Source organism: Struthio camelus, chromosome 3, assembly GCF_040807025.1.
Source record: "Struthio camelus isolate bStrCam1 chromosome 3, bStrCam1.hap1, whole genome shotgun sequence".
Classification (NCBI taxonomy): Eukaryota; Metazoa; Chordata; class Aves; order Struthioniformes; family Struthionidae; genus Struthio; species Struthio camelus.
Genome location: NC_090944.1, coordinates 77765070 through 77791509, shown reverse-complemented (window position 1 = coordinate 77791509; position 26440 = coordinate 77765070). Strand labels below are relative to the sequence as shown.

Genomic DNA, 26440 nt, shown 5'->3' with positions numbered 1-26440 from the left:
CGGTTGGCCTTTAGTAGGGTAGACGTTAACCATTCAGCACCGCTTCAATCCTGGATTTGTCCCCTGAGGGGGGACCATAAGGAAGGCACACATACCTCCTCTATGTCTGATTGCAGAGTTAAATGAGGTACTTGAAGATTAAGGTCATCTCAGTTGCTCTTCCAACTAACGATGGACATACAAGCACGCTCCTAATTTTCTGTACCAATTAGAAATAATGAATATGGCATTTTCTTGTGGGGAGTTCTGATTAGACTAGTGATCCATAGCAGCGCTGGTTTTGAAGAACTCATGTGAGTCTCTGTGCTGCTTGCTACCTTTCCCCCCAAGCCCTAAATTTCTTAGGGCTTAGATTTAAGTCTTAATTTGTGACATGTGCAATCTCTGTAGACTAAACTGAAAAGATTAAGAAGGGAAAAAGAATTTGTTCAGTTACTACTTGAAGTGCTGGCAAATGTGTGAAAAATGTTAAAAGTGAGTTGAGTCTTTTCCAATTTGTTACTTTTAAAACTCTTGACTTTTCTCTTCCTGACCAATCTGTTGCCCTCCATGTTTAAAAGTAGAGCTCCTTTCAGAGTGCCTGACTTTCTGAAGAGAAACTGATGGTGTCCACCCCAGGTATCTTGTAGTTATTGCTGTTACCATTGGAGTTATTCTTTTTTGTGTCATTGCCACTACAGTAATGTCGTTATTTAACAGTAACTCTGTGCCAGTCTGTATCCTTTTTATCCTCTTACAGTGCTTTTTTTTTTTTTTTTTTTTTTTTTTGTTAACACATTCTCTCCTCCCCCTGCCCAGTAACTCCAAGTATTTTGAAGGCCATGTCAGAGCGTCAATTTGAATTCACAAGCTTCAAGCGTATTCGTGTTGCCATGGGGACCTGGAACGTGAACGGAGGCAAGCAGTTTCGAAGCAACATCCTAGGTACCAGCGAGCTAACAGACTGGCTGCTGGATTCTCCTAAGCTCTCTGGAGTTTCTGAATTTCAGGGTAAGACTTTGAAGTCAAAATGTATAAGCAATATTTCCTGGCATCTGCAAGGACAGCAGCAAATTTAGACACCAGATTTGACCAGCTGTTCCTTTCAAAGTCAGTGTGTTATCTCTGAGGGTATTTTCTGTCAATCCTAAGGGATGTATTTTGCCCCATTTAGCTTTGTGCTGCCCCCCTCAGCAGTGAGGTGATATGTGGAGGCTGCTGACAGAGCAGCTCTTGGGTTGTTACCATGTGATACTGTTTTGGACTTGCAGCAGTTCAGAATCTACAGGTCCCTTTCACTCCTTCATGGGGCATATCTTCCTATTCTGCATCTCATATTGGGTTTTATTCCTTGACTCCTCCATCCTTTTTTCTTTATCATGAGTGGGAGCTATGTGCTTAGGTGCCCTCAAAATGGCTACTTGGTCTTTATCTGCAGGTAAATGTATCTCTACAATCTAGACTCTAAGCTTGTCTGGAAATGTTACTATCAAAATCTTCAGACAAAAAGAAATTTATTGCATTTGTTGAAGGCAATTTCCCTTGTTCAGTGGTATAGAAACCTGTTGTGCTTGTGGCTTGCCTGAACTGGCTGCTGAATTTCTCATTTACAGAACAAGGCTACATATTGTAATTGATTTACAGATTTTGTTGAGGAAAACGAAAAGCGAATGCTGTCATCTTAAAATTGAGTTGTTATAAAACTATTTTAGAACTTATGCTTTTGTTGTTACAGTAGAACATTTAGTCTCCTGCAGGCATCACAGGGGTATTCCTATGCCTATCCTTCAAGGAATTTGTTCCTCAAATCCTTGGCCTGCTAACATGAGTTGTTCCTTTTGAACGTTTACTACTTGAGTGCATGGATATGTGATCAGGTGCTCAGGCAGCTATACTCTGAGCTGCTTGGGTAGGTGCTTGGGCTAGTCTGTTTCAGAAATGGTTTCTGTGTGTTAATACATGCCTGTGCTCATGATACTAAAATTTTTCAAGAGTCAGTCGTGTGTTAGCCCTGCCAGACCTTTCCTTGAGAGAACTGAGTGGGGCAAGGGGGAGGGCAGCACAGCTGATTAGTATGGGCAGTCATAATGTGAAACGTCTAAACAGCCTCTGCCGTGAAGATGGGTTATGTGAATCAGCAGAGCTAGGGCATGACCATGCGATGTCTGTATTGATAGTAACATTAGTGCAGCATCTACGTGAATGGGTAAGTTTACAAAGGATGGGAAATACATAGCTAACATGTGACAGTGTCCGTCATGTGAAGCCCGTAAGGGAGGCTAGCTATCATGTATTAGCTTGGCCATTTTGTTTACAGTGAAGAGCCCCATATTTTACTTTTTTTTATTATTATTATTATTTGGTGGGGTAGGTCTGCTTGAGGTTCTTGTGGTTTTCTACTTTTAGGTCTTCCTGCTGAGTTAAGTTACTCTTGCCTAGGGCATACAACAGTTTAAAAACCAAAAAAGCACCCTTTAGGCAATGGGCAAATCAGATGTGTCAATAGATGTGCTTCATACTATTATATAAGAGTATTTGATCTTCAGTGTTTCACTGAGGGGGTATGTACAGGTCTCGGCCAGCGAAAGGAGAGTCACAGTGCTCTAGGGTGACCTAAGCTTATAGTGCAGGTGATCCAAGAAGGCAGGGTCTGGGAAGAAAGATGATAAGAAACGTCCAAGGCTTCTTTAAAGTAGCAGATAAATTTACTGAAGGCATCGAGAGAGGGAAGGGACATACTGGTATATGGACAGTAGTTTCCGTTACTTAAGGATCAGTGTCAGAAAAGAAAAGGAAGAAGGTGAGGTTGTTAGGTAACCAGTGTAAGATGACGAGTGGTGGTAAGATGGTGAGTAATGAGATGTTGTGGCTCTGGTGAGACGTATGGGTGAGAGAGGGAAAACATCGACTATTTTCTCATTTTAACATTGCTACAATATAATGCTCTGTTCTGAACTGCTTCCTGCAAGAGAAATGGAGACCAACTGCTGGGAGAAAAGCAGGAAAAAATTCCAGAGGAACTGCAGGGGATGTTTTGTGAGATTAGATTAAAGGAGCTATGAATACGTATAGGTTGGCAGAGGATACCCAAGATAAAACTTTAGGAATGATCTGTAGCAGAAATTAGAATACAGGTTGTTAGAAGAAATAACAAAGTAGGAACTCTTGTATACATTTTTCCCTCTTCCCAATAGATGATGAGAACTGCCCTCCTGACATATTTGCAGTGGGATTTGAAGAGATGGTTGAACTAAGCGCAGGGAATATTGTAAATGCCAGGTAGGTTAAGAAAATGCTGCCCTCACTCCCCACCCAAAAACCAACCAACCAAAATCCTCCAGAGCTGTCCTTTGTATGCTCAGATGTATAGAACACTTCAGCTCCCAGTTACACCCAGTGGACGAGGGTATCAAACCCAGATTACTCTAAGCCTGGCTGACACAATCCAGCTCATATCCAGAGGTGGGATAACTGCATTTGTGCATTGTGCCTGGGTTCACTGACCCTGCTTGCTCTGGACTGACTCACAAGGTGATATTAGCTGCCTCTCCTGTGCATCCCAAAGCACTCCAGTTCTGGAGTCAGCATGTGCAGAGCCTAATGGGATGTCTGTAAACCTAAGACGCAGTTAATCTGCTTGGTGTATTGATTGCATGTGGTTTCTTTTGATTCCATTAAATGATTTTTGTGTTTGTTCCAGCACAACAAATAGAAAGATGTGGGGAGAGCAGCTTCAAAAAGCTATTTCAAGGACTCATCGCTACATTCAGCTGACATCAGCACAGCTCGTTGGTGTTTGTCTTTTCATCTTTGTTCGGCCTTATCATGTCCCCTTCATCAGGTAAAAAAAACACTCTCACACTCTCACTCACACACACTCTCACTCACACACACTCTCACTCACACACACTCTCACTCACACACACTCTCACTCACACACACTCTCACTCACACACACTCTCACTCACACACACTCTCACTCACACACACTCTCACTCACACACACTCTCACTCACACACACTCTCACTCACACACACTCTCACTCACACACACTCTCACTCACACACACTCTCACTCACACACACTCTCACTCACACACACTCTCACTCACACACACTCTCACTCACACACACTCTCACTCACACACACTCTCACTCACACACACTCTCACTCACACACACTCTCACTCACACACACTCTCACTCACACACACTCTCACTCACACACACTCTCACTCACAAAATTCTAACAGCAGCTGTTACTGAAGATGTCCAGCACCTTGCCTCCAGTTCAGCAGAGAAGCCAGGCCTCTTGAGGTAGTTGGGTGTAGCACCTTGTTTGGGTGCTGTCTTTGTGGGGAAAGAGGAAGGATGACCTGTCTTAATAAGTCCAAGAGAGTTCTGAGCACCAAGTGAAGGCAAGTGCCCATCTCTGCCTGAAGAGCAGGGTTTACTTTCTAACCATATCCTTACTGTTTCCTTATAGAAATGTAACATCTATGTGTTGCTTAGCCTTCCCCAAACATTGTGTGTCTCGGGCGCCTTTGTGGCATGAAGCTGCAGGGTACCTTATTGCAAGGCTGAACCTTAAGTACCTTTTGTAAATTTGTCTTTCTTCTGAATGCTCTATAAGAATAATTTATGAAATACTTGGGGATAATATTATAGTAATGTTGGCTGCTCTGGAATACTATAATGACCTTCTGTAAGTTCAAAGAGTAGGACAGAATTTCTCCTCCAGGAATAACTCCAAGAACTGCTCTGAAGAGAGCATTTGTGATAACTCTGGTAGCATAGAAGGAGAAAGGCTGTGTCTCTGTCCAAACAGCTCAGGCCTGTTGTCAGAGATGCGTGTCAGCGTCTCCCACCACAGCCTGAAATAAATAGTTAACACAGCTGTCACAGAGCAGATATAATATGTTCTCTGGGGAGAACACTTCCAGGCAAATAGTGAAGCTATTTGGTATAAGCAACAGTGCTGGAGTGTTTTTTTGTTTGTTTTTTTTCCCCCTCCATGAATAGCATCCTATAGATATAGGGTAGTATAGATACTACTACAGTTGTAGTAATATACAGTAGTAGTAATATAACATAGAAGTCGTTGGTTTAAGACCTGAGAAGAGCAGTGGAGAAGGTGGATGTGGGATGAGGGAAGAGAGCTAGAGAGGTAGTTTTGTCCCCTGACATTTTACAGAATTGAGGGGCTGTAAGGACCCCTTAAGTGTTTGTCTCTACCAGATATCAAGAGAACCAGAACTGCATCTCTAGTCAGGAGGATGCAGAGCTGTGCCTCCTCAGTTTACTAGCACCAGTGTCACTGGAGCCTGACCAAACTTCTCTTGCGCCTGGAAGATTCTCGTTTGTATTAAAGAGGAAAGATAAGAGAACAGAGCCACAGGGATATACACGTTAAAATGCCTTTGCCATGGGCAAGAATTGTGTAGTCTAAATGTGAATGGGTAGGAAATGAGTAATTACCAAAACAATCGGAACAGTACCCTCCACTCCATATTAGAGACACTGACCAGCCACCACATTTTGTGATCATAGTATCGAAAGCTGCCTCCCTCTCACTGAGCTCATATCTACTGAGAAGGTCAGTGCAGAACTTGTGCAACACTGAGTGCTGTAGCCGGGGTAATGTAATCCAGGTAACCCAGGTGGTCTTGAATTGTTACATTCTTAGTAATCTTTCTTCAAAGAGATATTTAAAATTACATTTTGTGATGGTCCAACGCAGTCCAGAGGAGGAGTGTATCTGTCTGTAGTTGACTTTTCACCTGGATTACAAGATCCATGACCAAGAAATTTGAATAATCCAGCAGGAAGTGGTTGGTTAAATGGAGATCAAAAGCAGAAGCAGCACAGCATAGTGGCTCTGTTGTAGCTGTCAAGCTGCTAGGAATCAGATATAGCCCTTTGAAACTCGGAGAAAAAGGCAAGGGTCAGATTGTAGTGACAGAGTTTCATTATTTAATGCTAATGTGCTGCTACATAGTATGTGAATGCAATCAAATCTAGTCTGCATGCCTGTGTAGTTTTCACTATGTCCAGTAAATGAAAACAAAAATTACCAGAAGTGCAAAAAGACTTCTGTGTTTACAGAGATTAAAGAGATTAGGGCAGACGTTAGAGAAATAAAATGGGAGAATGACTGAAGTTTATATAGCAGTGAAAGGAGCAAGGAAATACAAGCAGTTCATCTCAACATAATCTTGGATGGAAGTCGGGTAAATGCTGGTCAGCAATTGGATAGGCAGGCAGCAGGAAGGGAGAACTCCTTAAAGTGAAAAGACTGACCACGTGCTGCTTTCAGAGCAGTTGAAACGTGTCTTTTCATAAAACACATTGATGGTCCTGTTTGTCTCCCTTTACAATTAAGGGTGTCTTTTCTGGTGGTTTTCTGCAGTCAGGAAAATAGAGGAGAATAGCACAGCTTGGAACATCTTCCAGTCACACTCAGATTGCCAGCGCCTGATACAAACCCAAAGACTTAGTGTTTTTTCCCCTGCCCCTTGCTTAGAGCTAGTAATAATCTAATCCAGATCTACTTGACTTCTGTCTGGAGAGTAAAATTTCCTCAATGGAAAGGACGTTCTGGGGTTGATTGCAACTATGATCTCATCGTTTGCTTATCTAAGCAGACAGACGTGCGTTATTCTTGGAGTAGACTGGGTATCTGGGAGAGGTTGTCCTGCAAGAAAGTCTATTTTGACAAAAAAGTAATTTTTCTCTATCAAACTGTAAAACGATAGTATGCTAATCATGACATTGAGAAATGGTATATAATTGACAATGTGGAGGACATAGGCAATTTGTCATCAAAGCAGAATTCATTCTAGGAGTTAGATATAAAGGGTTATATTTAATAATTATTGATATTGCATCCGATTTAACAAATTACATGTTCTCATGGGTTGCTCTTTAATTGATTGAAAAATTCAACATCCAATATGAACTTGGGTTTCAAAACATAGTAGCGCCACTTACATTGGCAACTATCTGAAAAATAGATCTCTATATGGTCAAAAATAAAAGGGAATGTAACAGTAAAATTAATTATTGTCACTGTTTTAAAGATCATGGTAAACTTGAAGCGTTTATCTTGTAGAAATTGCCAATATTTCAGAAATAATGCCTTGCTCGTATTGTTTGGAAGGGACAGGAAGAGGGGGAAAATAATTTTGGATCGTTTTAGTTCCTTATTACTGTATCAAACTTCATTTGGAACATGCATACCTGGACGTTATCAAGAAACTTCACAGCCTGGAAGATGTACTTAACAACAGCAAGCTCCCTGTCCATGTGTCAGTTCATGGAGGGGAGGGGACATGGCACTGTAAATAACAGGATTTTCTTTTCCGTATTGCAGTCAAAGTCAATTAAAGGTTTGTCCCTGCAGCCCTTTACTCTCTCCTCTCTTTCTTTTTTCTTTTTTATACAGGGATGTAGCAATAGACACAGTGAAGACAGGAATGGGAGGAAAAGCTGGAAATAAAGGGGCAGTGAGCATCCGTTTTCAGTTCCATAGTACCAGTTTCTGCTTTATATGCAGTCACTTAACAGCTGGGCAAACCCAGGTGAAAGAGAGGAATGAAGATTATAAAGAAATCACACAGAAACTCAGCTTCCCAATGGTAAGCAAGGATGTACATAAGCGAGAAACGTTGCTAATAGGAGGTAAAGGCTGTACACTGTGAAAATTGGTCCTAGGCTGTCTTTGCTGATGGGTCATCAAAGGAGTCAGCTAAGTGCCATGGAGAAAGAGCATTAAAAAAGGTAAACAGAAAGAAGAAATAAACAAAATGGAAACAAAACAAAATGGAAACTATGACACAGGAAACCAGATGACACAATAAAGCACTTACTTTACAAAAATTCTACAGTTTTCAAAAAATGTAGATGCTGCAGTGCTTGAAGTCCTGGCCTTTGACAAGGTTTTAAGTTGATCTTTCAGAATGGAGCTCCTTGTTGACGTATTAAATGTTACGGCCTCATGCATGGCATCTAGGGGACTGATGTTACAGCTAGAGAACGTATTGATAGCTCTTGCTGGCACTAGTTAGTAAGGGTCCCTAAAAGACCATCCCTGCAAATCACAGTGCATTGGTGCTTTAGCTGTTCCTGCTCAGGTATGGTGATTCATTCTTTGTCACAGCTATTGTAATTTTTATTCCTTTCATTTTATCTGCATGAGAGTGTCACTGTCAAGGAACTACTGGCTGAATATAGCAAGTACAGACTATTGGTCTGTATAAATAACTTTTCCCCTGAACGATATCAAATCAATTTCCCTAGTGTTTTATTTCATACCAGTCTCCTCAGGCCAGCAGGTAACCTGTGGGGTTTGGTGGCTGTGCTTTTTTGCTTCCCTTAATAATGTTGGTTGCTTTAATTTCTGTAACTGCTCTTTCTTAGACCTCCCTGGAGAGGTCCTAAACCAGGGAGGGAATGGACTGGTTTGTGTATTCTGTTTAGTCAGCAAAAAATGGTATTCAGGTTGCAAAGCATAAAATTTAACTCCCTGTTGTTTGCAAGGTTTAGAGGCCTGACACATGCGGCATATTAATCAGTTGTGTTTTATGTAAGAAATAATGCTGACAGTCTGGAAGTCCTGCATAGAATGTGTGTTCTAAATGGCCATAAAGTCATGCTTATGGTAGTCTTTCCTTCTAATACCTCATTAACTCTTTTATGTCCTCATCATTTATAATAGCTAGATGTACCTTGTATGTGTGTAATACATACAAAGATTGCCCTCTAGTGCTGTGATAGCTACAGCTCTGCAGCATTTCTTTCATGAATCACTGAGTTTTAGAGGTTTATAACTTGACTGAAAAAAAAAAAAAGACTGGTTAGAGGATAGCATGTTAAACTTGCCAGTGGACCGAGTTTTTACTGACATTTTATTTCAGTACATTTACAAAACTATGGCACATGCACATAAAAGCAAATCTTAGCTTTATGTTACTCAAGACCTTTGCTGCTGAATGTGCCTTGGTACCAGGAGCATTTTGTGTTGTATTTAGAATATGTAAATATTTGTATGTGAAATATGTTAGGAAAGTAAATAGTTTTTAAAATATTCATGATAGCCAAATTGTAAATTTAAAACCTTAATCCCAGTTTATACATACCTTCAGAAAACAGGGGCTAGAGTCTATTCATCTTGTTCACAAAATTCAGCTCAGTGGGATGTGAAAGACAGTGAGGAAACCATTTATTTTTAGCATGAGTTGAATTTTAACAAAGAGAACATGGCAAATAAGTCCAGTACTTCAAATTTGAGAGAAACTGCATTGTACGTTTTCGTACATTTAAAAGTTGAGTGTTTGAATGTGATTTTAAAATAGTATTCTGTACCTTCAACTAGGGGCAGAACGTGTTCTCACATGACTATGTCTTCTGGTGTGGCGATTTTAACTATCGTATCGACCTAACGTATGAGGAAGTCTTTTATTTTCTGAAACGGCAAGATTGGAAAACACTTCTGGAATTTGATCAACTACAGCAGCAAAAATCCAGTGGAAAAGTAAGGCAGTTTTTCCCATTTGCTTACGCTTTAAAGTCATCGTTTCATGAATACCTGCATGTTGGCTTGGCTTTCTCGGTTCCTTGAGAAAGTGAAAATGGACGTTTTCAAGATCAGTTTTTGCAGTATATAAACGTATTTGTTTAAAAATCAGAATGTTATTCATGCTTAAGAAAGCTGGTATGTCATAATGGCATCTTCATCACCTGTAACTTAATCAAAGAGATGATACTTCTTTTTGTAGATTTTTAAAGACTTTCATGAAGGGACTATTAATTTTGGACCAACATATAAATATGATGTTGGCTCAGAGGCTTACGATACCAGTGATAAGTGCAGAACCCCAGCCTGGACTGACCGAGTGCTTTGGTGGAGAAAAAAACTTCCATTTGAAAAAACAGGTGCGTAGGGTCTTTCCATCCTCTTTATTTGAATGTCGTTTCATTTTTCATATAGAACCCGTAGAAGGGGATATAATCTAGTGAATGGAGAAAAAGGGGCCTTGAGACTTCTGTGGGAAGTTTTGTGTTACAAAGGCTAGATTCACTGTTTCTGTTGATCTCGGTAGATATGTAAGCACTTTTTTGTAACTTCTTTTGCCCTGGTAACTTCTGGGAACATTTCTGCTAGCTTCTGGAATGGTGGAAGATTTCATTAATTAGCGTTTATGAAGTGCTTTGAGATCACGAGCGGCCACCACAGCAGAAGTGCTGTATACAATTTGTGTTTGTTATTTGAAAGTTAGCAATTAAAGAAGTATTTCTTGATGTAAGCAGAGGCAGTTTTCATAACCATGCTTGCAGTCTGCAGGTACGTCTGTCTCCCAGTGTTTGTAAAATCTGCATAGGTTCATATTAAAGGTGTAATCACTAGAGAAGTCATTTGGTTTGTGCCTGGAGATGTGATTTTTCTTATGCCTAGGATCTACTGCTTGGAATCCAAGTCATAACCACGAGTAGACTTAAGTGTAAAAACTGTGAAGCAAAACTAGGGTAATCAGAGAGAGTACGTATCCGTGTGATACAGAGTTATTTATGCTTATTTGAGGAATCAAAAATGAAGTAAAATGAGGTGTAATCTGAGAAGGAAATAAAACATGTGGGAAACATAACAAGGAAGTTATAACAGTAAGTGAACTTCCTTCGTGTCCTGGCTGTTTTCATTTTAGCAGAAAAAAAACCCTCCAACACTTTCAAAAAGTTTTCCAGCATATTCCTTACTTCAAATGGCAAGGCTTAGCCCCTGGGAAGACTGTAGTTGCTGGAGCACACTGAGAACGTAGCACCCATCTAGCTGGCCTGCAAGAGCCCACTCTGTGTAGGAATAGAGGCAGGTTCCTTTACATAGCACCTGCGCCTCCCACAGCTAGCCCACATGGGTAGATGGCTGACCACTTGTCTGTCCACCCACCTTACCAGCCCTTCAGAGCTTTTCTAATGCCACCAGAGTCCCTCTTTTTTTTCTTTTTTTTTTTTTTTTTTGCTGGCAGCAAAGGTTTTTAGCCTCTCAGCTCTGACTCTTTTCCCTTGCTCCTTTTTTGCAGTGATAGGCTAGAGAACTATTTGCCTTCTAAGGAGAAAGTGTAGCCTCAGTGTGAGTGTTCAAGGAGAAATGCCATATTCCATGTTAACTCATTTTCAGCTCCACAGGCAAGAAATAGTTATTCATTAGCCCAGACAGTGGCCTAGTACCTCCTGGTACTGACGGCAATGTAATACCTCGTTCTAGCACAAAATCTGGAGCGCTTAGATTTATCTTAATTTATTGCAAAGAAAGCATTTGGAGGTTGGAGTTGCATGGGATTGCCTTTTTCTATTTCTTCACTCCCTGTGTTTTATTCAGAAATGCAGTCTATTTCACAAGTACTATGTCTGAGTAATGAGGCAGGAGAAAAAAATATTAATATGACTCTCGCACCCCAGACTGTGTAGATCACTGATTGGGTGACCTTCTGGTTACTGTTTTGCATCTGTCTTATTCTAGTGATCACCTATCTCTGTTGTTCTTCCATACTCCATATTTTGTTTCCTGTCTCCTAATTTCAAGGTGTTTTAGGGTAGAAGCTATTCTTTAAATGGTATATATGGGAACAATTAAAAATACCTCCTCCCACTACTAGGGTTCTGTGAACTGCATTGTAATAAAATAGCTTTTAACTGTTAGTAAGTTAAAAGTTAAGTAAGTTTAAACGATGTTTTGTACTGCATAGCTGGAGAGATGAATCTTCTAGACAGTGACCTGAATGCTGAAACTAAAGTGAGGCACACTTGGACTCCTGGAGCCCTGATGTACTATGGAAGAGCAGAGCTGCAGGCGTCTGACCACAGGTAAAGGCCTAAGCAAATAATCAGAGAAATTACCTCTAGGTTACAATGTGTCAAACAACTGCACCTTCAAAATGAGAAATTGAGTCTGATAGTAACAGGCGTTACAGGCTAATTCTCCGTTCAGTGTTTTGGTGTTTTTCTCATGGTAAGTTTTATATCAGGGTGGCAAGCATCTATAGTCCTGTAGGGATTTCTGCTGCACTGTGAGCTCAGCAAGGGTTGGATAAGTTGCAGCAAACTGAGGGCTTTCTGTTGCTTGTTTTTGGAAAGCTCTGGTACCCAAACAGGCTGCTCTGACAGACTCGCACTCATCCTTCTGTGAGAGAGGAGGGAGAAGGGACTATGTAACTCGAAAAGTTGTAAGTCACGTACATAGGGCCGGATGTGACCTCTTCAGAGTAGTAAAGTGTTAAGCTGCTGGGCTTTTCTTAGAAATGAAGGTGAGAGAAGGAAGAAAAAACGAAGACCAGTGCCTCTGGCTGGTCTATATCCCTGACATCTCTTTAGGGGATGTGAATGACTTTTCTTTGCTGAGCTTTATTACTGCCTCACTTCTCTGAAACAAACTCTGTAGTAAATACACCATGGAAGCTTCCTTGCATTCAGAATAATCTTTGTCGCAACCTTTGCATGCCCTCTGGAAATGCTACAGTATTGTTCCTCATAGCAGAGCTCAGTGAATCACAGCAGCTGGCCCTGTGCTCTTGTGCACGAGAACTGTTCTGTATTCCTCCAGCAACAGGAGGAACATGCCTCTTGCACGCAATTTCTCTTTGTCAAGGCTTTGACGTTACTATGTTCCACAAAGCATACTCATTATATAAAGGACCCTGAGGATGCAGTCTGTGAATCATGGCTGTTGTACATTGGTTTTCAGTTTCAGCAAACTAGACTGCAAAAACTGCTTTTTAATTACAGTCAGTGGGTTTGCTTTCCCAAGGTTTTTGCTGGAGAAAGGGCTTAGCTGTATCTTTCTGACATGGAAGTGCATTATGATTCACAGTTGTTACAGAAATAGTTAATGCTTCCTATACAAAGTTGTTTGTTTTTTCTACTATTTCTTTCTAGCTTAGCTGTTGTTGCATTAATGTCTTCTGGTAATACATATTCCAGAGCCTGCTCTACTGCAAGTGGGAGGCAGCAATTCTGAAGTAGTTAGAAGAGCAGCCATCCCAGTTACTGCTCCACATATATTTGCAGGTGGAATTCTGAGAATGTAGATATTGCATCCATGGAGACCAGAAAAGCTTTGCTCTTTCAGAGAGTTTTCCCAATTGTATTTAGATCTGACACATAGGGAGGGAATCTGTAAGAAATGGCTCAGGAAGCAGGTTTTCAGTGTTGCTTGCTTATAATGTTACGGTTTGACGTATGTTTGCTACATAAGCACACTATGCACTTAGAGTACCTTAGTGTTTGTCCTTAGTGTTTGGAAGAAAGGCATCTTATGCAGCCTTGAATTATATCTAACAGAAAATAATGCATTGCTTTCCTGCTGAGTAGGAGTTTTGGGAGACAGCTGTTTAATAATGAGTGAGGCGTTCTAGTACCTTTCGATTGCAGTTTTGTCAGAAGTGCTACGCACAATTGTTTGAATTCCTCTATGGTGTGTCCTCCCTGTCACATCCAGCTAGTGCAGCAGTGGTAAATACAATAGTGCTCAAGGCATGATCTTCTACTGCAGGAAGAATGAAACAATCCATCAGAGTGAGAACTTCTGAGTTGTATTACCAGCCACAGTGCTTCCTTGCTGTGAGACCTTAAGCTATTTGTCAGCCTTTCCTTCTATGTAGACTATATAATAATCACCTCCTTCTAAGGTGCATCAGGCTTAATTAAAATATTTGCAATGAGCTTTGACATCGTGGAGTTAAAAGTGGCTATAGATGTACAGAGTTTAACAATGTAATGTTTGTCCCTCACACAACTAAATTCTTACCTGTCCTATAGCTTGACACTGATTTTAGTTTTAAATAAGCATTTCCTATTGCTTCATGTTATTTTTGATTTTAAATAAGTATTTCTCCTTTGTTTTATGCAGACCTGTGTTAGCTATTGTAGAAGTAGAGGTTCAGGAAGTCAATGAAGCTGCCCGTGAGAGTGTTTTCCAGGAAGTGTCATCTTTCCAGGGACCACTGGATGCCACAGTAGTGGTAAATCTGCTGTCACCCATGCCTGAAGAGAAAAATGAATTTCCCGAGGACCTGCGTACAGAGCTTATGCAAATGTTTGAGCATTATGGCACTGTTGTTCTGGTCAGGTAAATGTGGAATCTGAGATGCATGTCATCTATTTACAAACGCAAACCAGAGATTCCCTTCTGTCCCCACAGAGTTAATTTTATATTTGGAAGTACTATGATGAATGCCTTCACTGCATGTTGAATTCTTCATTGGAATTAATATGTGTGTTTTGAATATCTTTTACCTTTTATCACCTCCTTAATGAAGTAGTTTAACAGCTCTCTTGGCTGAATGGAGGAGAATTTTATTCAGTACAGCACCACAGAGCAGAGGCTTCAAGGTAGATCATCATCTTTAGATTCAGGTCTCATTTATGTGTATTGCTTCTGCTTGCAGTTCCTCAGGCCCTGCTTCACTTCCCCTGAGGAGGTCTGCTGTCTTCCAATGCTCTTTCACCCTTGGTAGGATTTTCTGGCTGGCTTTCATTTCTTTTGGGAATCCTTTTGCTCATTTTTGAAGAATATGGCTTCTCAGTTCCAATGCCTACTGAGTTTGAGAGGGAGGATGTGATTATATCTTCTGGCAGAGCAGTTTAATTTCTTTCTGGTTGATTCCGTACAGGGCTCCAGCATAGCTGTGAAACTTCTCTTTTGAGAAATACAGGCAAAACTGGGCAAGGCCTGATTGACTGCACTTGTGACCTGGGAAACAAGACCAGAAAGTTGATTATGTTGTATTTAATGCATTTATTGATGAGGAAAGCAGATGATCTGTTGTTGTACGGTATTACAACTGAATATAAGTTGAGGGTTCAAAAGCAGCCCTGCAGGAACACTAGTACCACCTTGCCTGTGAAGCAAAGGAGCAAGAAAAGAAGATGCTTTGTTCTTTTTTTAATTTTTGTATTGCTTTACAGCTCGATGGTATGATGATCTTTGGGGAGGTCTCCTGTCCTTTGAGACAGGGTATATGCATAGCCAAGGAATATGATGCAGAGGTAATGTGGATAATAGCCTAGATATCCTGTAAAGCACTGCCGAGATGTTTGTACTTGGGCTTTGAGAACAACCCAGTAATGGGCATGGTGCTGGAGTCACACAAAGGGGGATAGGTGGAGAGGGAGAGCCCAGCTGCGATTCTTAGAGCACCTGTTCCTCCCCAGAATATACAGCTGTGAGAAGAACACAGCTAAAACCAGGCATGGAGCTGTACAAAACTACTGTGGTCACCTTTAGGACTTTTATTCACTTGCAGAATAAAATGCAGTTTTCTTTCTTCTGCCTGTTTTTACTAGGATCTGTGGAGGTCAAATGCTGGTGACATTTGCAGACAGCAAGTCAGCTCTTCGCGTTATGGATATAGATGGTATCAAGGTAGGACTATCTCAAATCTATTACAGTAATTTCATACCAAATATCGCAAAAGTAGTTGCTTGGAATGAGGTACGCAAGTGTTTAGCTCAATTGGTAGCGTTATTTCAAAGAAAGTCAGTACTTGCAAAGTCCTTAGCTCTCACAACCTCTGAGGCTTTTCATGTTTTTCAGTTTCAGGAGGGCAGGAGGTGACTTTTCTTGGAGCTACTAAGCAATGCTCAGGACCTGGCCTTATGATATCACGGCAGGATACATACACTCGGTCATTGTTCTGACATTTTAAGCAGTTCTGTAGAGACTGTGCGTGGCTTTATACCGTTGCCAAAGCATCCTCACAATTATTTGGAGCTTTTTTTGTTTTTCTTAAGTGTACCAAATAAACTCCTTCTACCAAGCTGGAACATGATTCATTGGCTTCCATGGCAAACACACCATTAGAAGTAGGCTTTTACCTTCCCTTCCCCAGCTCCTCCTTCCCGCACACATACACTACAACTCATCAACTTCCTCATTTATGCTGACAACACTGTTTGTGTGGCTGCGCTGTAAACAACATAGAAGTAATGGATTTAACCCCTGCACTTCTTTCGTGTTTGGTGTTTTATCTTTTAGTTTGGCTCATTTCACTGATCTAATTTATAGCACAGACCCAAGCACAGTTGTATGGACACAACTGAAGGGACTGGGAACTGGGGTCAGGAACTATGACTTTACTGCCAAGGCTGCTATCTTTGGTACATCTCACCAGAAATGTCACAGAACAACATATATAAGCAGCTGTGGTCCTAATCTGCTCAATACCTTACTTCCCACACAGATCAACAATCATATTTGATTGGGATTTTCTGAGCAGAGAGCTTCCTTGCAGATGGCAGTGAGTAGTATGTTCCTGTGTGTTTTTAAAAAAGCCTCTGACTCATACCAGGCCCTTCTCACCCCATTGTTACGATCGCTGTATCATTTTGTTGATATTTGATGTTTCACCTTACTTCTCAAGTAATTCCTAAGTGTAGCGGTGGGGCTTCTGAGCTGTGAAGCTAACTTTATTTCCAGACTATTGTTTCAAGCTGAAGACTTGATTCTGGTTTAGATTATGGAAGTAGGAAGTGAGCTTCCTTTTCCTTTAGCTTCTGAAATGAAGCTTTAGTTGCATCAGTTTCTGAAGCAGTTGTACTGTAGACTGGCAGCACTTGCTTATTCTGCTGAGGTATTCTCATTTGGTTGAAGTTGCTAGGCAAAGGGAAAATAATTCTTTCTCGGTGTTAGGTCAGAGGCAGAACAGTGAAGATCCGTCCCAAGACGAAGGACTGGCTGAAGGGCCTTCAGGAGGAAATTGCTCGAAAAAGGGACAGCTTTGCCCCCAAGTCACCCACAGCAAACTCCTGTCTGCTAGAAGAAAATTTTGACTTCTCAAGTTTGGACTATGACTCAGAAGGTGAGCAGCAGGTTTCTAAGCTAAGTTGTGAGAAATTGCTTCACTAACTTTGGTTGCACAGAGAAGGCACAATATCACAGAATCACAGAATCGTTTAGGTTGGAAGGGACCTCTGGAGATCACCTAGTCCAACCTCCCTGCTCAAGCAGGGTCCTCTAGAGCATATTGCCCAGGATCACATCCAGACGGGTTTTGAATATCTCCAGCGAAGGAGACTCCACTACCTCTCTGGGCAACCTGGTCCAATGCTCTGTCACCCTCACAGTCAAGAAGTTTTTTCTCAGGTTTAGGTGGAACTTCCTGTGGTTCAGTTTGGGCCCGTTGCCTCTTGTCCTGTTGCTGGGCACCACGGAGAAGAGGCTGGCCTCATCCTCTTGGCACTCCCCTTTCAGATACTTATACATGTTGATGAGATCGCCTCTCAGTCTTCTCTTCTCCAGGCTCAACAGGCCCAGCTCTTGCAGTCTTTCTTCAGAGGAGAGGTGCTCCAGTCCCTTCATCCTCTTAGGAGCCCTCCGCCGGACTCGCTCCAGGACCTCCATGTCTCTCTCGTACTGGGGAGCCCAGAACTGGACACAGGACTCCAGGGGAGGCCTCACCAGGGCTGAGGAGAGGGGCAGGATCACCTCCCCCCACCTGCTGGCAACACTCTGCCTAATGCACCCCAGGATCCCATTGGCCTTCTTGGCCACAAGGGCACATTGCTGGCTCATGGTCAACTTGTTGTCCACCAGGACCCCCAGGGCCTTCTCGGCAGAGCTGCTTTTGCTCTGCTGGTCAGCCCCCAGCCTGTCCTGCTGCATGGGATTATTCCTCCCTAGGGGCAGGACCTTGCACTGGCCTTTGTTGAACTTCAGGAGGTTCCTCTCTGCCCAGCTCTCCAGCCTGTCCAGGTCCCTCTGAAGGGCAGCTCAGTCTTCTGGTGTGTCAGCCGCTCCTCCCACCTTGGCATCATCAGCAAACTTGCTGAGGGTGCACTCTGTCCCTTCCTCCAGGTCACTGATGAATACATTGAACAAGACTGGACCCAGGACTGACCCCTGGGGGACACTGTTAGCTACAGGCCTCCAACTTGACCCTGCGCCATTCACCACAACCCTCTGAGCTCAGCCAGCCAGCCAGTTCTCAATCCACCTCATTGTCCACTCATCTAGCCCACGCTTCCTGAGCTTACCTAGGAGGATGTGATGGGAGACAGTGTCAAAAGCCTTGCTGAAGTCCAGGGAGACAACATCCACTGCTCTGCCTGCATCTACCCAGCCAGTCATCCCATCATAGAAGGCTATCAGATTGGTCAAGCAGGATTTCCCCTTGGTGAATCCATGCTGACTACACCTTCTTGTCCTCCAGATGCTTAGTGATGACCTCCAGGAGGAGCTGTTCCATCACCTTTCCAGGGATGGAGGTGAGGCTGACAGGCCTGTAGTTTCCTGGCTCCTCCTCCTTGCCCTTTTTGAAGACTGGGGTGATATTGGCTTTCTCCCAGTCCTCAGGCACCTCTCCTGATCTCCAGGACCTTGCAAAGATAATGGAGAGTGGCCTAGCGATAACATCCGCCAGCTCCCTCAGCACTCGCGGATGCATCCTGTCAGGGCCCATGGATTTATGGATGTCTAGTCTGGACAAAAGATCTCTAACCTGATCTTCCTCCACCAAGGGAGAGTCTTCCTTTCTCCAGCCTTCCTCTCTTGTCCCCAGGGTCTGGAATTCTTGAGGACTGGCCTCAGCAGTGAAGACTGAAACAAAGGCAGCATTCAGTAACTCTGCCTTCTCTATACCCTTTGTTACCAGGGCACCCGCCCCATTCAGCAGCAGGCCCACATTTTCCCTAGTCTTCCTTTTGCTACTGATGTATTTGAAGAAGCCCTTCTTGTTGTCCTGGACATCTCTTGCCAGATTTAATTCCAACTGGGCCTTCCTTGTCGCATCCCTGCACACTCTGACAACGTCCCTGTATTCCTCCCAAGTGGCCTGTCCCCTTTCCACATTCTGTACACTTCCTTCTTCTGTTGGAGTTTTGACAGGAGTTCCTGGCTCATCCATGCAGGTCTCCTGCCCGCTTTGCTCGACTTCTTACTCAGAGGGATGCACTGATCTTGAGCCTGGAGGAGGTGATGCTTGAATATTAACCAGCTTTCTTGGACCCCTCTTCCTTCTAGGGCCCTACCCCAGGAGATTCCCCTAAGTAGGTCCCTCAAGAGGCCAAAGTTAGCTCTCCTGAAGTCCAGCGTTGCCATCCTACCCTGCTCCCTCCTCGTAGGATCCTGAACTCCACCATCTCATGGTCACTGCAGCCAAGGCTTCTTAGAAAGAAGATTGTGAGTAAAGCCCTGACCCAGTACTGAGCCTGTGCAGAGAACTATTGATTAGTTTATTATATCAATTCAGAGTTATAAAATATGTTAGCAAATCCAATGCATGTTACAGCTAGTTATCTGTATATGTACAAACTATAATGAAAACATACAGATTACACAAGAAGCTTGCCCGACCTGTATAGTAAATTCTTTCACTGATTGTAGGAAAAGGAAGAGAATGCATTTGCTCACAAGGTGTTTGTTATCTAATATTTTTTTTCAGGTGATATAGTGGAGGATGAGGATGACTACTTAGATGATGCTTTGTGTCAGCACCTAGTAGCCGACATAACAGATGATTTGCCTGAGCGCTCTGGACATTTTCCATCCATAGCACTTTCAAACAAATCTCCATTGCTTACTGGACAAAACCCACAGCAGTGTAAAGGTAAATTATATACATCTCTTAAAGAAAGTCTTGAAGGCTTTTTGTTTGTTCTCCCTTTGTCTGTATTTCCTTGTTTGTTTATATGTTGATTATGGATCCTTCAAAGATAGGGATCATCTTTTTGATACTTGTTCATAAAGCACGCAACCGCTACTGAGTCTGTGACTAAAACTGAGGCCATCATGCGCAATAGCAATACAAATAATAAAACTTAAATCTTCCTTTGCTTATCTTCCTAGGGCAAGGTACTGCTTAGAAATGCTGGTTTCCTTTTATAGTTGTAAGAAATTAAGTCTTTTTATCCATTTGATGTTGTTCAGCACAAAGGCATAAAACATAAAATTGTCCTTACTTAATTTTCTTGTCAGTGAGGGCCAGAGCAAAAATTAAACTGAAAGATTCCCATTGATTCAGTGATGGACTTGGTTCTGCCCCTTGAGCAATAGTTGGGGCAGTGTAATCTGGAGTAAGATGGACTGTTCAGGAAGTTGGATTCAAAAAAATTCAAAAGAAGCCTAAAGTATCTCCTTTGCTCCTATTCTACCTATATCTGAAGAAGTTGAGGTTCACAGTAGATGTATATTCGTTCTTTCCGTGCTTCATAAATGTGTTAGCTTTTTTCCAGGTCACCTGGCATGTTTGTGCATTATTGTGAAATGACTCTGTAAAAACAAGATAAAGCTGTGAACAGAATATGATATAAACTACACCAAAAACTAACCAAGCCTGCAGTCTTATTATATTGGGATGTGATCAGGACATGCTTCAATGACCAAGCATAGACAGGCTGGGTCACGTATTAAAAACTTCATTGTCACAGCAAATGATTCAGTAGCTGCCTTTCTGCTATTCATTTGTTGATAGTACTCTCTCAGAAGTGCTTTGTCTTCTGACGTAAAAATGAAAACTTTAATCCCTTCAAAGGTTGAGTCAGAAGTAGAGTTCATAAAGATAAAATGAAAGTCTTAAGTTTACGCAGACAGATTTCCCAAACAACCGTAGTGATATACAGCTTTCTTACCCACCTTAATTCCCATGCTGAGTGCAGCTTGGTCAGTCCTAGAAAACTAGCCCTGAGCCACAGAGTAGTCTGTCATTATTAAATACTGTGAAACCAATCACTTTGTATTATAGGATGTCTTGCCCTCCAAACACCTCTGGCCTCCTGTGTGATGATTCATTAAGCTACAGAGAATTGCAGTGATTCTTTTCACCCACACTAACTCTTCTCCACAAAAGAAAAAAATCATACAGTAAATAGAGGCTATGAAGTATAGTTTGGAGTAGGTCAAGGTGGTGTCATGATCTCCCACAAGCCAAAATATGATATATTCATCCCATCTCGAAAGTCCTGCAATTTCAGATGCTTCCATAAGCTTCACATTCTGCCTGAGTAACTCCTAATTGAGGGTATGATGATTGTATGGCTGGTGTTAGACACAGATGGAAACCAAAGATGGGATCACAAATGTGGTTTGAGATCAGAGAAGGGCACAGCCCTCATAAAACTGATGTCCCTGGCCCCATTGCCAAAAACCATCAGTCCGTTCGGGGAACGGGTGAGGGTGGTGGTTAATTTTTGTCTTGTCTTCAGTGCTCCTGCTAGAATTTCAAGCCATGTCTTTGGATGCCTGCATGACTACGTGGCTCATACTGTTGAGCCTGTATTTGTAGCTCAGAAATACTGAAAAGGCAGAGAGAAGGGTGGGGAGGGCTGGGCAGATTACAGGCTGTGTCTCTGCGGCTGCTCTCCAGTGCTGAGTGGGAGTAGGAAATTGCGAGGCAGCTCAGTCCTCCCTGCAGAGCACAGAAAAACAGGAACTTGTGTAAAAATGCCTAAAATGTGAGAGACTGCTGCTGCTTAATTCCTTCCCCATCCTCTCCAAACCACAGGGACAATACTAAAGCCAATGAATTCTGAAGTCCAGAAGAGCATAGCTGCCTGGCTGGGCAGTGCAGGAAAGTGAGAAAACCAAAGTGAAAGCTCTCACCTTAGCAGACTGTTCCCTGGGACATTAAAGCAATCCTTGCTCCTCCTCTCTGCAGCTGTCAGAGAGGGTTAGACAGGATGAAAGATGGTGTAATCATCTACTCTTCTAAGATGCAGCTCAGGACTATCAGATTACAAGGCATTGCTGGAAAGCAGAGATGTGATGAGTGAGCTATTTAGCTAGACTTTTCTCTGGAGTAAAAATAGTCCTTGTGAACAAGGAAAATTGTCTTAATCCTCTGAGGGAATTTCTGCCTTCAGGAAGGAAGAACAAGGGATTGACCATGATCAGCCTCCTCATGGCTGTCATGTGATTGTTTGATTGAGAGCAGGTTGCTGCCATGTCTCTGTGCAAAGTTCACAGTCTAACAAGGTGACTAGTAACCCTAAAATCAGATGCAGGCCGTCTCTGTTTCATGAACAATTAATAAATGCTGGAAAAGGAGTGAGAGAAGTGTTTGACAAGAGGGCAGATGTTTCCTGGAGTGGGAACAGGGAGACTTGTGCACGTGTCGTTGCTCTGAGATGCCTGTTTCAGGTTTATCATGCATAGTTGCCTGTCTCCTGACTGCCCGGATTCAGGCCGTCTCCTCTAGTGATTATCTAATACAGATACTTTCTAAAATTCCTCTAGATGACACAGACCTGGCTGATTTGAAGCGGGAGCTGGAAGCAAGCAGGGAATGCCACCGGCGGTCTCCAAGCAGATCTCTGTCCGTTCCCAACAGACCTCGGCCGCTCCATCCTCCGCAGAGGCCTCCCCCTCCTGGTGAGTTTAACTTTCTTTAATGTTTTGTTGGCCTCAGCTGAACATGGTTTCCCCCTGTTCTCCTCCTCACCCCCCGCCATTTCTAGATGGCAGAGAAAGTAGTACCTTGCTCTGAAATGTTAGGCTATTGATGTATTTTTATTTGCTTCCTCAGTCTGTTTCAGTCTGACTGTGGCTGCAGTTAGCAATGGGGGAAGTTTGTCTTTAGGATGACAGGTACTCCACAAAGGAATGCCCTCTGCTTTAGTGAGGATATAACGGCCCATGTGTTTCATACTAACTCACTGGTCAGGCTAGCAAGTGTGACAATGAAAAATGAATACTAGTATTTATGCCTGTTGACTTTCAAAGTCACTGAGTGTTTGCTTATGGTTGGTTTGTTTCTGACTTAATTATAATCTTCCTTTTAAAAGCTTTGACAAAATACTTGTTCTGGACCGTCATTTGTGCTTTTCCACTTTGAAAGCAATTCTCGCATGCTTCTGTGTTTAGGAAAGAATTGCAAAGTGGCTTGATTTTCAGTGAAGTACAAAGGGGAAGTGATGCTATACACTTAAGCTCTACTCACCTGAGAGGCCATCAGTGCTCTTCTGCTCCTATTTTTATGGCTACTTCTGGACTAAAGGTGTTTGCTAGATCAGCATCATCATTTTGGCCTTCTATATGACAGAAGTCATGCAGCACATTTTTTTTCCAGCCAAAGATATCTCTTCTCTATATGTTTTCCAACCATAGCTTAAAGGTTCTGTCATACTCACTGCTGGAAGATGAGCTCTTCAGCATTATTTGCATTCATTTTTGAATTTGTTGCCCATAAGTGACTGCACTGACATCTGTATTTCTGTGCCTGGAATGCAATGTTAATACCCAGCTGAGATTATTACATTAATTAGAAAAGATGAACTAGGAAACCACTTCCTGAAACAGTTCAAGAGTTCATCATTTTATTCTGCACTGAGATTTTGTAACCAAAAAGGGGGACCTTAGACTAGACCAGTAACAGTCCACTCCAGCACACCTCTTAGATCTCAGTGCCTTGTCCTCAGCACCCAGACAGAGAGGACTCAGGATCCCTCGTGTCCCATGGGAAGGTCCTGCATAACGTACCCCGAGGAGCAGGGAGGGTGAGAGCACCTCTTTTGTTAATCACAAGCGCTTTCACAGGGTATCAGTTTTGCTCCGTTGTAGGTAAGTTGTTGTACCCGCTCTTTAATTTAAAAAGCCAGTCTTGTTCCTCTTTCAGCTGGAACATCAGGCAAAAACTCCCCTTCAGATGATTCCCTCCCTCCAGGAAGCCAGCCTGCCTGCTCCATCCTGGCAACGGCAAAGCTGCTACCCGGAGCCCCTCAGCAACCAGTGAGTGCTGCTGCTCAGTGTGGTCACATGGTATTGTCCTGGCCTCCCCCATTCACATAGACTCTGAACATCATGTATGTGATGTGCCTATCATTCAAGGAAGGAAGTCTGCTACGTGCCTGAGCTAAAAATGCTAAGCCAAATGTGTTGTCCTGTAATACTAGACTGTAGGGCCAGCTGGGCTCCAGAAAACTTGGTACCGAATTGCCAGGAACTAGGAAGGCCAAAGAGACAGAGAAAGAATGCAGCAAGACCAAGACGTTATTGGTTTGTTTAATGTATTGCTTTCTGATGGATGCTAACTTGAATTTTCAGCCCTGTGAGAAAGTGTTTTAATTCTTTTCTCTGCTCTCCTTCATGGGCCACACCAGCACCCAGCATAAAGGAAGGGTCTTGACCATTGCCAGTAAGGCTGCCAGCCACCTCAGCAGGGAAACCAAGACCTAAATGTGGAAATATCTCCCCCCCTCCTGTCTTCTCAGATGAGACCTCTAAGGTGTTGAACAAAGAGGGATGGCTAAGGGATCAGCCACGGCAGTGAGCCATCAGCTTGTTGTCTTAGCTGGTAGCAAAGATCTTATAGCTACCAAATTTCCCCCTCACTGCTGTTTTTGCATTTATTTATAGACTGTTGAGTAGCCACCAGCAAAACTGGAATGTTACTTGGATGGTGTGGGAACTTAGCTGTAAGATTATAGGTGTACAAGAAAAAAGTTATCTCAAGATTACGCCTTCCCCCCCCCCCCTTTTTTTTTTAAAGCCTAAAGTCCGGACTGGAATAAGTAAACCTTATAATGTCAAGCAGATCAAAACCACCACAGCTGAGGAAGCAGAAGAAGCTATTAGATGTCTTATGGAAGCTAAAGGAGGTGAGCACAGCTTTCTAATGGACTTTTAAAATCTTTATTTAGAGAAAACTGTAGGTGTATTCATCCTTCCCCAGATGCACTTATTTCTATTCAGAAGCTCAGCTGAACAGAAACATGTACATTCCTGCAAGACTGTATTTAGTGGTTTCTGTCAGTTTTGATAATATTAGCCTTTTTGTTTCAAGACGACTCTAGTTATACGTTTTGTTGTAGAACCAGTTACTAGGAGTACCTTGGGTTATTCACGTCCAGATTAAGTCGGAAAAATTACAAGATACAGATGAGATCTTCCCCAGCTGATATTGTCTGTGTTACTTCAGACTTGTATCTGCTTACTCTTGCATAAAGGATATTTGCTGCTCCATTTAGTGAATGCTCACTACTCCAAGCAGAACTGCAGAGCAAATAGAGCTGTGGGGAAAATGACCTGGATTCTGTTCAGATTTATACAGCAAATATAGTGGTTACTTAGAAAGAGGTTCAGACCACTTAACCTTGAATATCTAAGCTGAAAGACTGCTCCCTGCGTAGGCTCTCCATCTCGTCCCTGGAGAGGAGAGGTTCTTGCCGGGACAAGTTAGAGCAGGAAACCAGCTTAGGTACTGAAATGTAGGCAGTGTGAATATACCCTCCAGGGTTGCAGGTAGTCTTTTGCTGATGCTATGTAAATGAAAAAGAATGTAGTAGGACTCAGAGATCCCTTCCTGAGTTGGAAGCCCCTCAGTTTAGGAGAAAAACATCTCTCTTCATTTGTAAATGGAGCAAATGTAGTCTGGAATAGGTAAGGTAAATATCATAAAATATCATAAAAAACATTTCAATTGATGTTTGTTCCTCAGAGAGCATGGTACACTCATTTTTGAAATCAGATATACTTTCCCTTAATTGTGAAATCCACATTATGTATTTCACTCAGTTTGAGTAAGGAAATTAGTCTTGGTCAGCTTCACTTTCAAACCTTTGTGCTGTACTACCAGCTGGCATTTACAGTTCTGCCCAAACCACCTGGCACGAGGAGCTTAGTTTCACTATCTGCTTTATCCAGATGAGGCAACCAGGGCAAAAGCAGGCTCTGGACTTGAGTCTACTACTGCTGTACACCCAGTCAGCGTTTTGTTCACTGGGCCAAATGGTGGCACGTTGCTGTTTTGGTGGGAAGTATTTCGGACAGGGAAATTTTTAACTGCCTTTTAGGAATGTAAACATTCTAGTGACAGGATAGCACAGGTCTGTGGTTATTTCTAATACCTGCATTCCTGGCCTGAGCACTAGTCCCCGTGGGCACACACATTTTGGAAAACATGATCGTGAAAGAAATTGGTCTCGATGCTGCATTTCTGATCAAGACAAGACACTAATTGTTTTTGCTTTTCAGGATTACAGGAAGATGCACTAAAGCCTGCTCCAGCCAGAAACCAAATGTTCACTAAATCTGAAGCTCTTCCCAGCATCACAAAGTCACTATCCTTTCAAGGGTCGCAGGTAGGACCAGTGCTTGTGCCCCATCGCCCGCCACCCAAAGTTCCAACTACAAAGAAGCCAGTACCCCTGCAAAGGACCGGAGTCAAGGTGGAAAACGTAAGATACTTGCAGCAAAATGCATCCAGACTTCATTATGCTATGTGAATATTGGCAAAAGGGGTGGGCTGTTAAACAGTTCATGTAAAGTGCTGTCACTTACACTGTTACCCAGTTCTTAATCAACAGGCACTGAAATAGTTTTGTGTACTGCAGTCATCAAGGCATAAAAACATACTGAGCAACCAGGAAAGGAAAAGAAATGGTTTGTAGATCATCAATATATACTTTAACAAAGTTGTCACTAAATCGAGTTACCCTTATTCAGCGTTTCGTGTTTGTCAGTCCATCCTCTTAGGTTTTG

General features: G+C 42.5%; 1 protein-coding gene across 7 annotated transcripts in view; it reads left to right on the top strand.

The window, feature by feature from the left end:
* The window catches only part of SYNJ2 (synaptojanin 2), an 88245-nt gene that overhangs the window by 57618 nt on the left and 4187 nt on the right, over positions 1-26440 (top strand). For all 7 annotated transcript variants that reach the window (XM_068938603.1, XM_068938600.1, XM_068938607.1 and 4 more), the window contains 15 exons: positions 799-990; positions 3174-3258; positions 3680-3820; positions 7424-7616; positions 9353-9511; positions 9756-9912; positions 11721-11838; positions 13880-14098; positions 15316-15394; positions 16661-16829; positions 19410-19574; positions 22199-22333; positions 23577-23689; positions 24450-24558; positions 25934-26136. In XM_068938603.1, coding sequence (XP_068794704.1) covers positions 799-990; positions 3174-3258; positions 3680-3820; positions 7424-7616; positions 9353-9511; positions 9756-9912; positions 11721-11838; positions 13880-14098; positions 15316-15394; positions 16661-16829; positions 19410-19574; positions 22199-22333; positions 23577-23689; positions 24450-24558; positions 25934-26136 — 2237 coding nt within the window. The remainder of the gene's footprint in view (positions 1-798; positions 991-3173; positions 3259-3679; positions 3821-7423; positions 7617-9352; positions 9512-9755; positions 9913-11720; positions 11839-13879; positions 14099-15315; positions 15395-16660; positions 16830-19409; positions 19575-22198; positions 22334-23576; positions 23690-24449; positions 24559-25933; positions 26137-26440) is intronic.